This window comes from Pipistrellus hanaki (genome assembly GCF_964339955.1).
Source record: "Pipistrellus hanaki genome assembly, chromosome: 9".
In the NCBI taxonomy this organism is placed as follows: Eukaryota; Metazoa; Chordata; class Mammalia; order Chiroptera; family Vespertilionidae; genus Pipistrellus; species Pipistrellus hanaki.
The window spans coordinates 42,353,013-42,365,234 of NC_140511.1; the positions used below are offsets into that span (position 1 = coordinate 42,353,013).

Below are 12,222 nucleotides of genomic sequence, written 5' to 3' on the forward strand. Positions count from 1 at the left end.
TACAAGATAGTAACTCCAAAACACTAGTCCTATATCAGATTCCTCTATAGAGCTCTATCAAAACACTAGAGGCTCGATGCACAAAATTCGTGCACGAGGGGGGAAGGATTCCTCAGCCTGGCCTGCGCCCTCTCGGAGGCTATCCGACTGTCAGTTTAAAGGCCTAAAACAACAGTCTGACATCCCTCTTGCAATACGGGATGCTGCATAAACCAGTGGTCATACTTTTCACCCAGGTGAGAGGCATCTTGCTGCTATATGGGCAGCTACATTTTTTGCCCTGATTATAAAAAGTAGTACATAACATGATCCTTCTGAGGCAGTAGTACCATTTTCCCCAGCTTATGGGTGGAATGACTGAATCAGAGAGAAGTTAAGTAATTGACTTTGTCACACAGTTATAAGTGTCAGAATCAGGGCTGACCACAAAATGTGCAAGCCGGAGTCTATGAATGTCATCACTGCATCATCCTGTTTTCTCAGGATGATGGTTTTAATTTTTATATCTAAGAGACTGTTTGCCAGGTTTTAGTTTTTATATCTAAGAGACTGTTCCCCATATATAGGGTAGGGTCCCTAGGCCTGGCCAGAGATCAAGGCTGATCCATGGAGCAGGTGGCAGGGCAATCAAGGGGCCCCTGCTGGCACCCACCTTGGCTGGCGCCACCCACTGGCCAGCACGGCCCTGCCCCACATGACAGGTCGTTCCTCCATTCAGTCGATTTGCATATTAGGGTTTTATATAGATAGATAAATGCCCAGATTGCACTGGTAGAAGAACTAATTCAGTAGGGTGAAGTAAGGCTAAATCATCTATATTTCAATCACTTGTCAGGTGATTTTGAAGAGTGACCAGGTTTGAAAGCTACTGTATATACTACATTTATTTTTTACTTTAAGGCCTAGGATATAACTATTTTTTCTTTAAGACTGTGTCTGTCTTGCTACAAAGTTGGGCAAAGAATGTGGGCAGGATATCTTAAGAACATTTCACAGGGCCTCTTACAGAAAACTACTTTCCAAGCTTGGGTCCCCAATCGATGTCCAGATTCTACTCAACAATGTCAACAAAAGAAAACTTTTCAAAAGCCAATACAAACTAAACTGTGTCTTGAAGAATTTTCAAGTGCTTTATGTATGACCATCACATTGAATATATCAAGAAAGATAAATGTTTAAATAGATTAAAGATATAAGTAAAAAAGAATAGAGCATTTACTAATTGTCCAACAATCTCATCAGAAGAGTGATAAAGGTATGCTACTCTTTGTGATAGTAATGAAAGCTAGGTGATGTATACACAATATTAGATTACTTACTTTGCCATTGTTTCTGCAGACAGATCTTCAGAATTCTTGACTTTTGTTTCACCTAAAAAAACACACCTATATTTTAAAAATAAAACTCCTAATAGAAATTATAAATGCAAGAGTATTCTCTTTCAAAAATCTCACCTATGGACAACGAAATGGAGACTTTATACTTATATGAGGTGGACTTAGCAAAATTTTGTGTTGCATGCACATCTTTATAGTTGGATACCCTAAGGCAGTTGTCGGCAAACTGTGGCTCGCGAGCCACATGCGGCTCTTTGGCTCCTTGAGTGTGGCTCTTTCACAAAATACCATGTGCGGGTGCGCACATACAGTGCAATTGAAACTTCATGGCCCATGTGCAGAAGTCGGTTTTCGACTCTCAAAAGAAATTTCAATCATTGTACTGTTGATATTTGGCTCTGTTGACTAATGAGTTTGCCGACCACTGCCCTAAGGATAATTACAGTAGTCTAAAAATGAGTTATTCACATTCCTTATATAAAAAGTAGTACATAACAGCATCCAAATCTGGTTATTCATTAAAGGTCATTTTCTTCACTAAGCAACAACAAGTGTGTGTGTGTGTGTGTGTGTGTGTGTGTGTGTGTGTGTGTACTTGTAAAATATTTATAAAAACTGCAAGCTAGAACTTCCCTCAAAATACCCAAATGGAAAGACCAGGTTATTTGATGGCCACACTGAAATTTGTAATATTTAACACTATTCAAAGTGCTTGGCAAATATGCCATTCAGTCAAAACTAAGAATTTCACTCGCCCTGGCTGATGTTGCTCAGTGGTTGGAGCATCGGACCATGTACTAAAGGGTCACAGGTTCGATTCCTGGTCAAGGTTGCAGGTTTGATCCCCACCACATTCAGGTTTCATGTGGGAGGCAAACAATTGATGTGTCTCTCTCACATCAGTATTTCTCTCTCTCTTTCCTTCCCCCTCCCTACCTCCCTTTCAGTCTCTAAAAATCAATGGAAAAAAAACACAAGTGTGGATTAACAAAAAATCTTAAAAAAAGAAAAAAAAAAGAAAAAAAACTTCACTCACCATGACCTCGCAGATCCAAAGCTACAATCCTACATTGAACCCTACTAATGATCGCTGCCTAGGAGGAAAAGGAAAAGTAGTAAGATACATCTGGGTTAGCAAATTTTTCCCATCACCAATAATTTTGTTGAATGACCTACCATCAGAATTCAAGGATCTCAGGACAACTGAAAGAAAACTTACCAATTTTAAGCAAAAAATTTAAATGACAATTTTCTGCTTTTTTGGTGCATAGAATGGTTCCATCACAACTTCAAAATATAACTTTCTCTACTTGAATCCCTTCAGAAACCTTAACTCTTCCTAGCTTTTCATGAAACAAAGAGTGAGCTTCTCTAAGCAATGATCCTCTGTATTCTATTAATTATGATTTTCATCCATATTCATTGGTTATCTTTTCCCTACTTTGGAAGTGCGATTCCCTAAATAAGGACCATCAGTTAATATCTTGATTCAGGATATTACACAAAGTAATATTCATATGATGAAATAATCATGAAACCTGCCAAAGACTCACTTTTGATGCAGGAGTACACACAAGCTTGTATTGCAGTTAAATAAAAATATATTTAAAAAGAACATATATGCAGAACCCATGGACATAAACAGTGCAGTGAAAGCCATAGGAGAGGGGGCAGGGTCTGGGTGGAGGTGGGCAGGGAGGGGGAAATGGAGGACATCTGTAATAGTATCAACAATAAAAAAATCTTAATTCCAATAATCCTGCCAGAAGCAAAATGATATATTCAGAAACCTCTTCAGCTCCATACTCATCTGTCTTTGAGTAGCTAGTGCTGCATTCCCAATTGCTCCCATTTTCTGTCCCTCAGACTCACTAGTAGTAAATAGAGGAAGTATGAATATCTGCTTGATATACATAAGATATGAAATTTCACTTTATAAGGAATATTGCCAGTAACTTCCTTAGCAGTATCTCTCTTTACACATGGACCACCCCACCCCAGAGTCAAGGATATTAGGAAGACCTACAAATAACAGCATTCACACAGACACATATCCTCTACTCTAGACCGGGTTATCATCAACCAAATATTGCTTACTTCGTAATAGCTCACAGGTACCATTAGTGTAAAGCATTATTTGTAAAAAAAAAAAAAAAAAAAAAAAAAAAAAAGGATTACTTTCCAAATACTTATGGAACATCTCTATGTATAAATATAAAGTATAATAGGCTCTATGAGGGAGATAAATAAAAGATAGACATTATCTCTATTTAAAGCACCTGAATAGAACATGTCTGCTTCTCCGTTACTTAGATCACTGAAATACAGATCCCCACTTTGTCAAGGCACAAATTCCATTCCCTCATCCCAATGATATATATGTAAAACATTTTACAAAATGTTTGGATAAACCATGCACTAAAACTCACCCGTTAAGAACCTTTACCTTAAAGAACAAGTGATATTTGGTATAACATAATACATACAGAATCGACTCACATCCATAACCTTCTTATAATCAAGCCAAAGGGTGAGCACAGAAGGAAGACTTAGGCTAGTTAAATTCATCCAGAAGTAAACAATGATTGCATTAATATCAACTTCTACAATTAACTACTTACCGTGAACACAGCCCAGGAAAGGGCAGAATGGCCTCCTCCATGCAAAAGGAGTAGGACTGGACCCTCTGAACCACTCTTATAAACTCGAAAAGAGTATGAGTAGTTAAAGATAACATATCTAAACTTTGTTCATTGAAAATTTTTTTCTTTTCATTTTTATTAATGTATTATGTGTACATATCTTACCATTACCCCCTTCACTCCCATATATGCCCTCACCCCCAAGAGTTTTGTGTCCATTGGTTATGCTTATATGCATGCAGACAAGTCTTTCAGTTGATCTCTCATCTCCCCCACCTCTCCCTAACCTTCCAGCTATAATTTGACATTCTGTTTGATACTTTACTGTCTCTGTATCTATCATTTTGTTCAGCAGTTTACATTGAAATTTTTGATTAGTCATAATAATGCTGATTAGAAAACTAATTCATGCAGCATGAAGCTACATGCAAAGCTGCAGACTTCTAAACTTGAGATACTTCAATATAAGTTTCTGTCTTTGAAGCATGAAACCAGTATGAGCATTTTATCAATGGGGGAAAACATGCTTTCTTTTGCACTAATGAGGACATAACATGGTTTCTAGATGCTAAAAACAAGTTCAACTCACTTCACTCATGAAACTTTACCCTGGACCCTTAGGAAATATATCAGTTTCAGAAATTTAATTAGTAATCCCTTTCCCATGCATTAGACAATTATAGCCACAAAAAAATATTCGCATTGACTTAATATTCCATGCCACACAAAATGAAGAATAAAAATAAACAATAGTAATAAATAACATTTTAGAAACTATTACATAAATCTTCTACTTAAACAGCATTATAAGCATACTAAAGAACTAGAAGCCCGGTGCATGAAATTCATGCTTGGGGTAGGAGGAGGGGTTGTCCCCCAGCCCAGCCTGCACCCTTTCCAAACTGGGACCCCTTAAGGGATGTTGGACTGCCCGTTTAGGCCCAATCCTGGTGGGATCAGGCCTAAACAGGCAGTTGGACATCCCTCTCACAATCCAGGATTGCTGGCTCCCAACTGCTAGCCTGCCTGTCTGCCTGATTGCCCCTAACTGCTTCTGCCTGCCAGCATGATCACCCCTAAACATCCCCCGGCCAACCTGATCAATGCCTAACTGCTCCCCTGCTGGCCTGATTGTCCCTAACTGCCCTCCCCTGCAGACCTGGTCCCCCCCCACTTGTCTCCTTTATAGGGTGTGTCACCCCCAACTGCCCTCGCCTACTGGCCTGGTCACCCCTAACTGCTCTCCCCTGCTGGCCTGGTCACCCCCAATGTCCTTCCCTGCAGGCCTGGTTGCCCCCAACTGCCCTGCCCTGCTGGCCCAGTCAACCCTAACTGGCCTCCCCTGCAGGCCTGGTCTCCTTCAACTGCCCTCCCTTGCAGGCCTGCCCCTCACCCCCAACTCCCAACCCTGCTGGCCATCTTGTGGTGGCCATCTTGTGTCCACATGGGGGGCAGCCATCTTATGGGTTGGAGTGATAATCAATTTGCATATTACTTGTTTATTTTATAGGATAAACCATTTTGCAAAGGATATATCTTTGCCCGTTTCATTCTCTATTTCTACGTCTTCCATGGACTCAAAGTACTGACTCCAAGAAACAGGTGAAAAATCCCGTTTTCTTCCAGGGCTATGGAAATAAAAAGAGAGAGAGAGATTTTAAATAAAAAATAGTTATCCATTAAATGATTAAAATCTTGATCAAACAAATGCTAAATGTAAATCTGAAAAGAAAATAGCAAGGGTATTTTTTTTTCTTAAAGATATGAAGTAGTTTCATACACAAAGTATTACATTTAAAATTCAAATATATGTTTTTTTAAAGTTCAAATATATTTTAAGAGTAAAAAATTTAGGATTTGAGGAAATTAATTAGTATATTTTAATCACAAATGTGTTTATGTATATACATACCACAAAACCCAGTAGTTCTTTCTCCTATTCTTGGCTATAGGCTAATTTTTATTCTCTTAACCTGCTACAATAATTGTTTTGGTCACTTATGCTTCTTCATACCTTCAATCCCTCACATAATTTCACCTTTATTATTTCCTAGCCAGTAAATATTCAACCCTTCATAGAAGGCAAAATGGCAATATCAATCCTTTGAATTTAAAAAAATATATATTTTATTGATTTTTTACAGAAAGGAAGGGAGAGAGATAGAAAGCTAGAAACGTCGATGAGAGAAAAACAGCAATCAGCTGCCTCTTGCACACCCCCTACCGGGGATGTGCCCACAACCAATGTACATGCCCCTGACCGGAATCGAACCTGGAACCTTTCAGTCCGCAGACCGACGCTCTACCACTGAACCAAACCGGTTTTGGCCAATATCTTGAATTTTGAGGAATTTATCCAAATACATGCTCACCAAGAAGTGAAATAACTTATCTACTCAAAGTAGCATCATTTGTAATAGAGAAAAATTGAAGACAACCTAAATATTCATCAACAGGTAAATGATTAAAATAAATTGTAAATAAATAAATAACATTTAGTTATTAAAAGGAGGAAATATTTATATACTGATAACATTCTTTATATATGGGGAAGATACACTAAGTAAATAAACTGCCATTTAGGTAAAAATGGGAAATACATATAAATTAGAGGCCCAATGCAGAAATTCATGCAAGAGTAGGCCTTCCTTCTCCCAGCTGCCGGCACTGGCTTCCTTCTGGCACCTGGGACCTAGGCTTCCCTCACAGCCCCAGCTTCATTGGTCTAATTAGCATATTATGCTTTTATTATTATAGATATGATTGCTTATATATGTTTAGAATATTTCTAGAAGAGCAGTGATATACCATTGTTGGTATCCTGGGAGATAAGAGGGACAATTTTCAATATATATCCCTTTCTATATTTTGATTCATCATTTATCTCTTATGGGGATATATAAAAAGGAAAATGAGAGCAAAATAAAATGCTTAAGGTATTCCTAACCAATTTCTTCATACTGTGTATCCAACTCAAAATATTCTAATATAGTCCTCTCTGCATCACAAGAACATTGGTGATGGAGTATTCCTTAAAACTAAACACCAACTCATATCCAACTTTATCATTATGTAGAGAGCTATATTATTTTTATTCTCATTTAAGGAATATTGCTTAATTCATTCTCACAACCACTCAGTCATTTGTGGTTAAAAATACTCCACTTTGGCCCTGGCCAGGTAGCTCAGTTGGTTAGAGCATCATCCTGATACACCAAGGTTTGGGTTTGGGTTTGATCCCTGGTCAAGGCACATACCAGAAGCAACCAATGAATTCATGAATAAGTGGAACAACAAATCAATGTTTCTCTCTCTCTCTCTCTCTCTCTCTCTCTCTCTCTCTCTCTCTCTCTCAACTCAAACAATGTTTTAAAAATTAATTTAAAAATTTCACTCATCTCCAGAATTTTCTCTCCAGCTGTCAACAACTATTTTACATGTTTTAATGTTTGTTTTGGTATTCACTCATGCATTAGCAATGAGAAACAAGTCAGGGCTGTTACCTGACCAACAGCAATTGTTAAGATACTATTATTTCATATATGAAAAGTGATCTTAGAATTTACAAAATACAGTAAATAAGTTTCCATTATAGAGCTTTGCAACTTAAGCAATAATTCCACATATATAACATCTTTTCTCCTCAAAAACAACTCTTTGAGGCCAGTATTACCCACATTTTAAGAAAATAAAGTCAAGTTTGCACCAGTTAAATAGCATTTAGCAAAGTATGATTATTTAAAACCTGTCTACTAGTATCTATCTATATCTATCTATACCTATCTATATATACTTAGATAGATACATAGATAGATAAAAGCCCAGCGACCATATATTTATATATATATACACAAAGCAACAGAACGACCTGTCGACCAGTAGCTATGATGCACACTGACCACCAGGGACAGGCGCTCAAAGCAGGAGCTGCCCGCTGCTGGACAGTGCATGCCCACAGTGGGAATGCAGCTCAGCTGACTGGAATGAGCAGCGCTCCCACAGCAGGGCTATCCCCGCATGCCACGACCCCCACCAGGGCACGAATCCATGCATCAAGCCTCTAGTATTTTATTAAAAGACAGAAGTACAGAGCTAATAGTATTGATATGGAGTTAGCAACCTATAGTCTATGCCAGCGTTTTTCTACCGCTGTTCCGCGGCACATTGATGTTGCCTGGTGTGCCGTAGGTGCAGACAAGACAAGAATTTTATAATTTTTCACTATTTTGTTTACTTAATATTTCATAATAAAGTAATTATAAAATACTTTCTTTGTGTTTATTTGATTCCTATTCAAGAGAATTACTTTATATATAGTCAATGTAGGCACAGAGTTAAATTTTTTAACATTTTCTAATGGTGGTGTGCCTCGTGATTTTTTTCATGAAACAAGTGTGCCTTTGCCCAAAAAAGGTTGAAAAACACTGGTCTATGCAAATCTAGCCACAATTTCAGGCTTCTGCTATGTCTTGAAATGACTGGTACTTTCAATATAATCTCTTATTCAAGTTTCAAAATATATTGGTAGTACATGCTTAGGACTGGTTGTCAATACAGGCATTCCTCAGAGATACTGTGGGTTCTGTGCCAGACCACTACAATAAAGTGAATATTGCAATAAAATGAGTCATAATCTTTACTGGTGGAGAGTCCTCCCTTTAAGGCCTTACAAAAACCACAGTATCTGCCAAGTGCAATAAAGGGAAGCACAACAAAACGAGGTATGTCTATACTACATTTTGAAGATCATCTAAGTAAGGCGTATAAGTGGACAACTCTTTTAATAGTGCTATGAATTAAAACTTTCTTCTCTAAATGAAAGTACTTCATATCATGAAGAAAAAAGTTTTTCCTAACGAACCAAGGTGTTTTCTCAAATTTGAGAGCAAGTAACAGAACAAGGGGGGCTCATTAGATTTAAAGAATCCAATTATCCAATTTTGGAGACCCTATGAAGAAATATATTTGGTGGTAATAAGCCTAGCAACAATGGGAAAAAATGGACATTTACTCATAAGTGTTCAGGTCAAGGGGCTCAAACCTGGCACAAGTGGGAAAGGATGGGGGGACGGGTCACGTCCTCTTTTATGAAAACAGTAGGAAATCTGAAGGCAGAAGATCAGTCTCCCCCAACTTGTTAAGATCAGGACTTGAGGCAGCTGCTGTTAACTCTACATTCTTCCCCCACTTCCCAGTATCTAATCCCTAACAGAATTCCAAATTGTTTTAGTAGGTAGCAATCTTGTTATCTTTCCTCCAGCCCAAGGGAATGAATCAGAATTAAACACTAATCAGTAATAGTAATCACATTCCATGCGCCAGTGATTAGTCTTAGGAAGGACATGTGAACTAGTTCTAGCTAGACTCTGAGAGTTAGGGAAAATGTGCTGGGAAGTTTCCCTTTCTATATAAGGGGGGGGGGGGGGGGGGGAGAGGGGAGCTTATATAGGAAATGGCCTTTGCCCCTGTTCCTTCCTTTTTATTTGGAAAAACAGAATAAAGGTGTAAATGGATTTGCAGCAGCCATCCTGTAACCATAAGGAGAAAAACAACAGAAGCAAAAGCCAACATTTCTAAGATGGCAAAAGAAAGGATGCAAAAAGTCTGGGTCCTGAATGGTCAGTTGAATGACTGGATTAATTCTAGAACTTCCTATTAATAGTAAATAAATGGCCGAAACCGGTTTGGCTCAATGGATAGAGCGTCGGCTTGGGGACTGAAAGGTTCCAGGTTCGATTCCGGTCAAGGGCATGTACCTTGGTTGCGGGCATATCCCCAGTAGGGGGTGTGCAAGAGGCAGCTGATTGATGACTCTCTCTCATTGATGTTTCTAACTCTCTATCTCTCTCCCTTCCTCTCTGTACAAAATCAATAAAATATATTAAAAAAAAAAAAAGTAAATAAATGTTAACAATAAATTATTTCACTTAAATGTAAAGTTGCTAATTTTAATTTAAGGAGTTTTGTATGTTTAATTCTATTTAAATAGTAAATTTGTTGAGTTTTATAATTATACAAGTGTAATATGAGATTTACTCATATATACTTGGAACCTGAAATACTTTCCTTCAAAAGAAATACATATATATTTCTTTAAGGAAATTCAACATCATTAAAATGTTTATTTTAAATTATTTTACATATTTAATATAGTCCCAATAAAAATAATATCAAGATTTTTTTTTTTCTAAACTGAAATGAAACTCCCATTTGATCCAATAATCCCACTCTTAGGAATATATCCTAAGAAACTAGAAATACCCATCAGAAAGGATATATGCACTCCTATGTTCATAGCAGCACAATTTACAATAGCTAGGATTTGGAAACAGCCTAGGTGCCCATCAGCAGATGATTGGATCAGAAAACTATGGTACATCTACACAATGGAATACTATGCTGCCATAAAAAATTCTTACCATTTGCAGCAACCTGGATGAAATTGGAGAACATTATGCTAAGTGAAATAAGCCAGTCAATGAAAGAAAAATACCACATGATCTCACTCATTTATGGATAATAAAGAACATTATAAACCAATGAACAAAAAGATATAGATACAGAGACAGTAAAGCATCAAACAGATTGTCAAATTACAGTGGGAAGGTTAGGGAGAAGTGGGGAATATAAGAGATCAACTAAAGGACTTGCATGCATGCATATAAGCATAATCAATGGACGCAAAACGCCGAGGGGTAAGGGCATGTATGGGAGTGGGTTGGGGAGGGGGCAATGGTAAAATATGCACACATATAATACCTTAATAAAAAAAATGGGGGGAAAAAGATTTTTTTTCTGACACTAGTCTAGTTAGTTAGAAAGTTTATTTGTAAAAATAAGAGGACCCAGAAAAATGTTAAAAATAAGGGATAACCTACCTCTACCATGTACTAATAATGATGCCTAATTAAAAGTGTAGCAATGGCACATTAAAAAAGGGAAAGAAACTTCATAAACCCAAATCTATGTGGAAATTTGGTATATAATAAAGATGTCATTTTAATCGGTAGAGAAATGCATTATTATTTTTTTAGGTGAAATACATAATGGGAAAAGGATGTTTTAACAAACGGTGTTAAAATAACTGGATAGCCTGCAGATAAAGATAAAATTGGCTCTGTTCCTCACTTTGCACATCACGATAAATTTAAAATGGGTGCAAAAAAAGCCCTACTGGTCCTGAAAAAACAAAACAACAAACCTATATGAATTATTTTATAACCTGGGAGAAGAAAATGTATTTCTGTGATTCAAAATCCAAAATATGCACACATCTAAATAAAGTTAGTGAAATTGAGGGCAAGAGATTATGAAAAATAGTTAAAAGAGTAATAAAGAGATTGGCAAAGAAACAGGCCCAACTTGAAAGTAAGAGATAGATAAGATAGGGGAATGGGGGAAAATGGTAAGATAAGAAAAAAGCAAGTGAGTAGAGGAAAATAAAGGATGCTTTGAAATTGGTGCAAGTGAGACTTCATAAATCTGGACCGAGGAAAAAGACTAAATCCTAGAGTATTTGCAAAGGAGGAAGATACACAACTCAAATTAAATATTGCCAGGATAACAACTATAAATCCAAAAAAACACAATGGGTCTCAAGAGTCAAAAAACACATGTTCTAGATTAGCATGGCCCCTGCGCGAGGATGGCACGCAAATTCGATAAGCGTCCCATATTTAAATAAAATAAAAAAAGAAAGAAACCATGTTCTAGTCCTTAGCAGCCAGCCCTACCACCAAGCTTCTAGGGTACCTCAGTATGAGGAAGATTTGAGTTTCAGCTTGTTATTTATTAGGAGAAAATATTGTCCCCTGCCACTTAGTTTATCTTACAGAATACAGAATTCTGAGTCTGTTTCCTCAGCTATAATATGAAATGGTGAGATGAAATAATTTCAAGAGCTCTCTTACAGCTTTATGATTGTAAGGGGTCTTGGGTCTATATTAGCACTAATATTAGACTTAGAGGAGGCCTGCCTATGTTCCAAAAAGAAAGAAGGGGGGGGGGGGGGAGATAAAAATAAGCCACTTGAGGACCACATAAAATTCACCAACAATGCTCTTCTCTTTACAACACTACAAAGAAGCTTCTTTCTAAAGAATACTTTCCAGGATAAGCAGTTAACCTAAATTAAGAAGACCAAATATCTATTTAAAGTTACTAACAATTATACAATCATCTAATCAGCAGATTTTTCCCTTTATTTTCTCTTAGTATTTTCCTTCAGTTCTTCGTCTTTAGAG

At 37.3% G+C, this 12,222-nt stretch overlaps 1 protein-coding gene across 1 annotated transcript in view; it reads right to left on the reverse strand.

Moving 5' to 3' along the window:
• The window catches only part of PPME1 (protein phosphatase methylesterase 1), a 37,993-nt gene that overhangs the window by 23,189 nt on the left and 2,582 nt on the right, over window positions 1–12,222 (reverse strand). The window contains exons 2-5 of the mRNA XM_084893417.1: window positions 5,514–5,607; window positions 3,959–4,051; window positions 2,374–2,431; window positions 1,320–1,371 (exon numbers count right to left, since the gene is read on the reverse strand). Coding sequence (XP_084749543.1) covers window positions 1,320–1,371; window positions 2,374–2,431; window positions 3,959–4,051; window positions 5,514–5,607 — 297 coding nt within the window. The remainder of the gene's footprint in view (window positions 1–1,319; window positions 1,372–2,373; window positions 2,432–3,958; window positions 4,052–5,513; window positions 5,608–12,222) is intronic.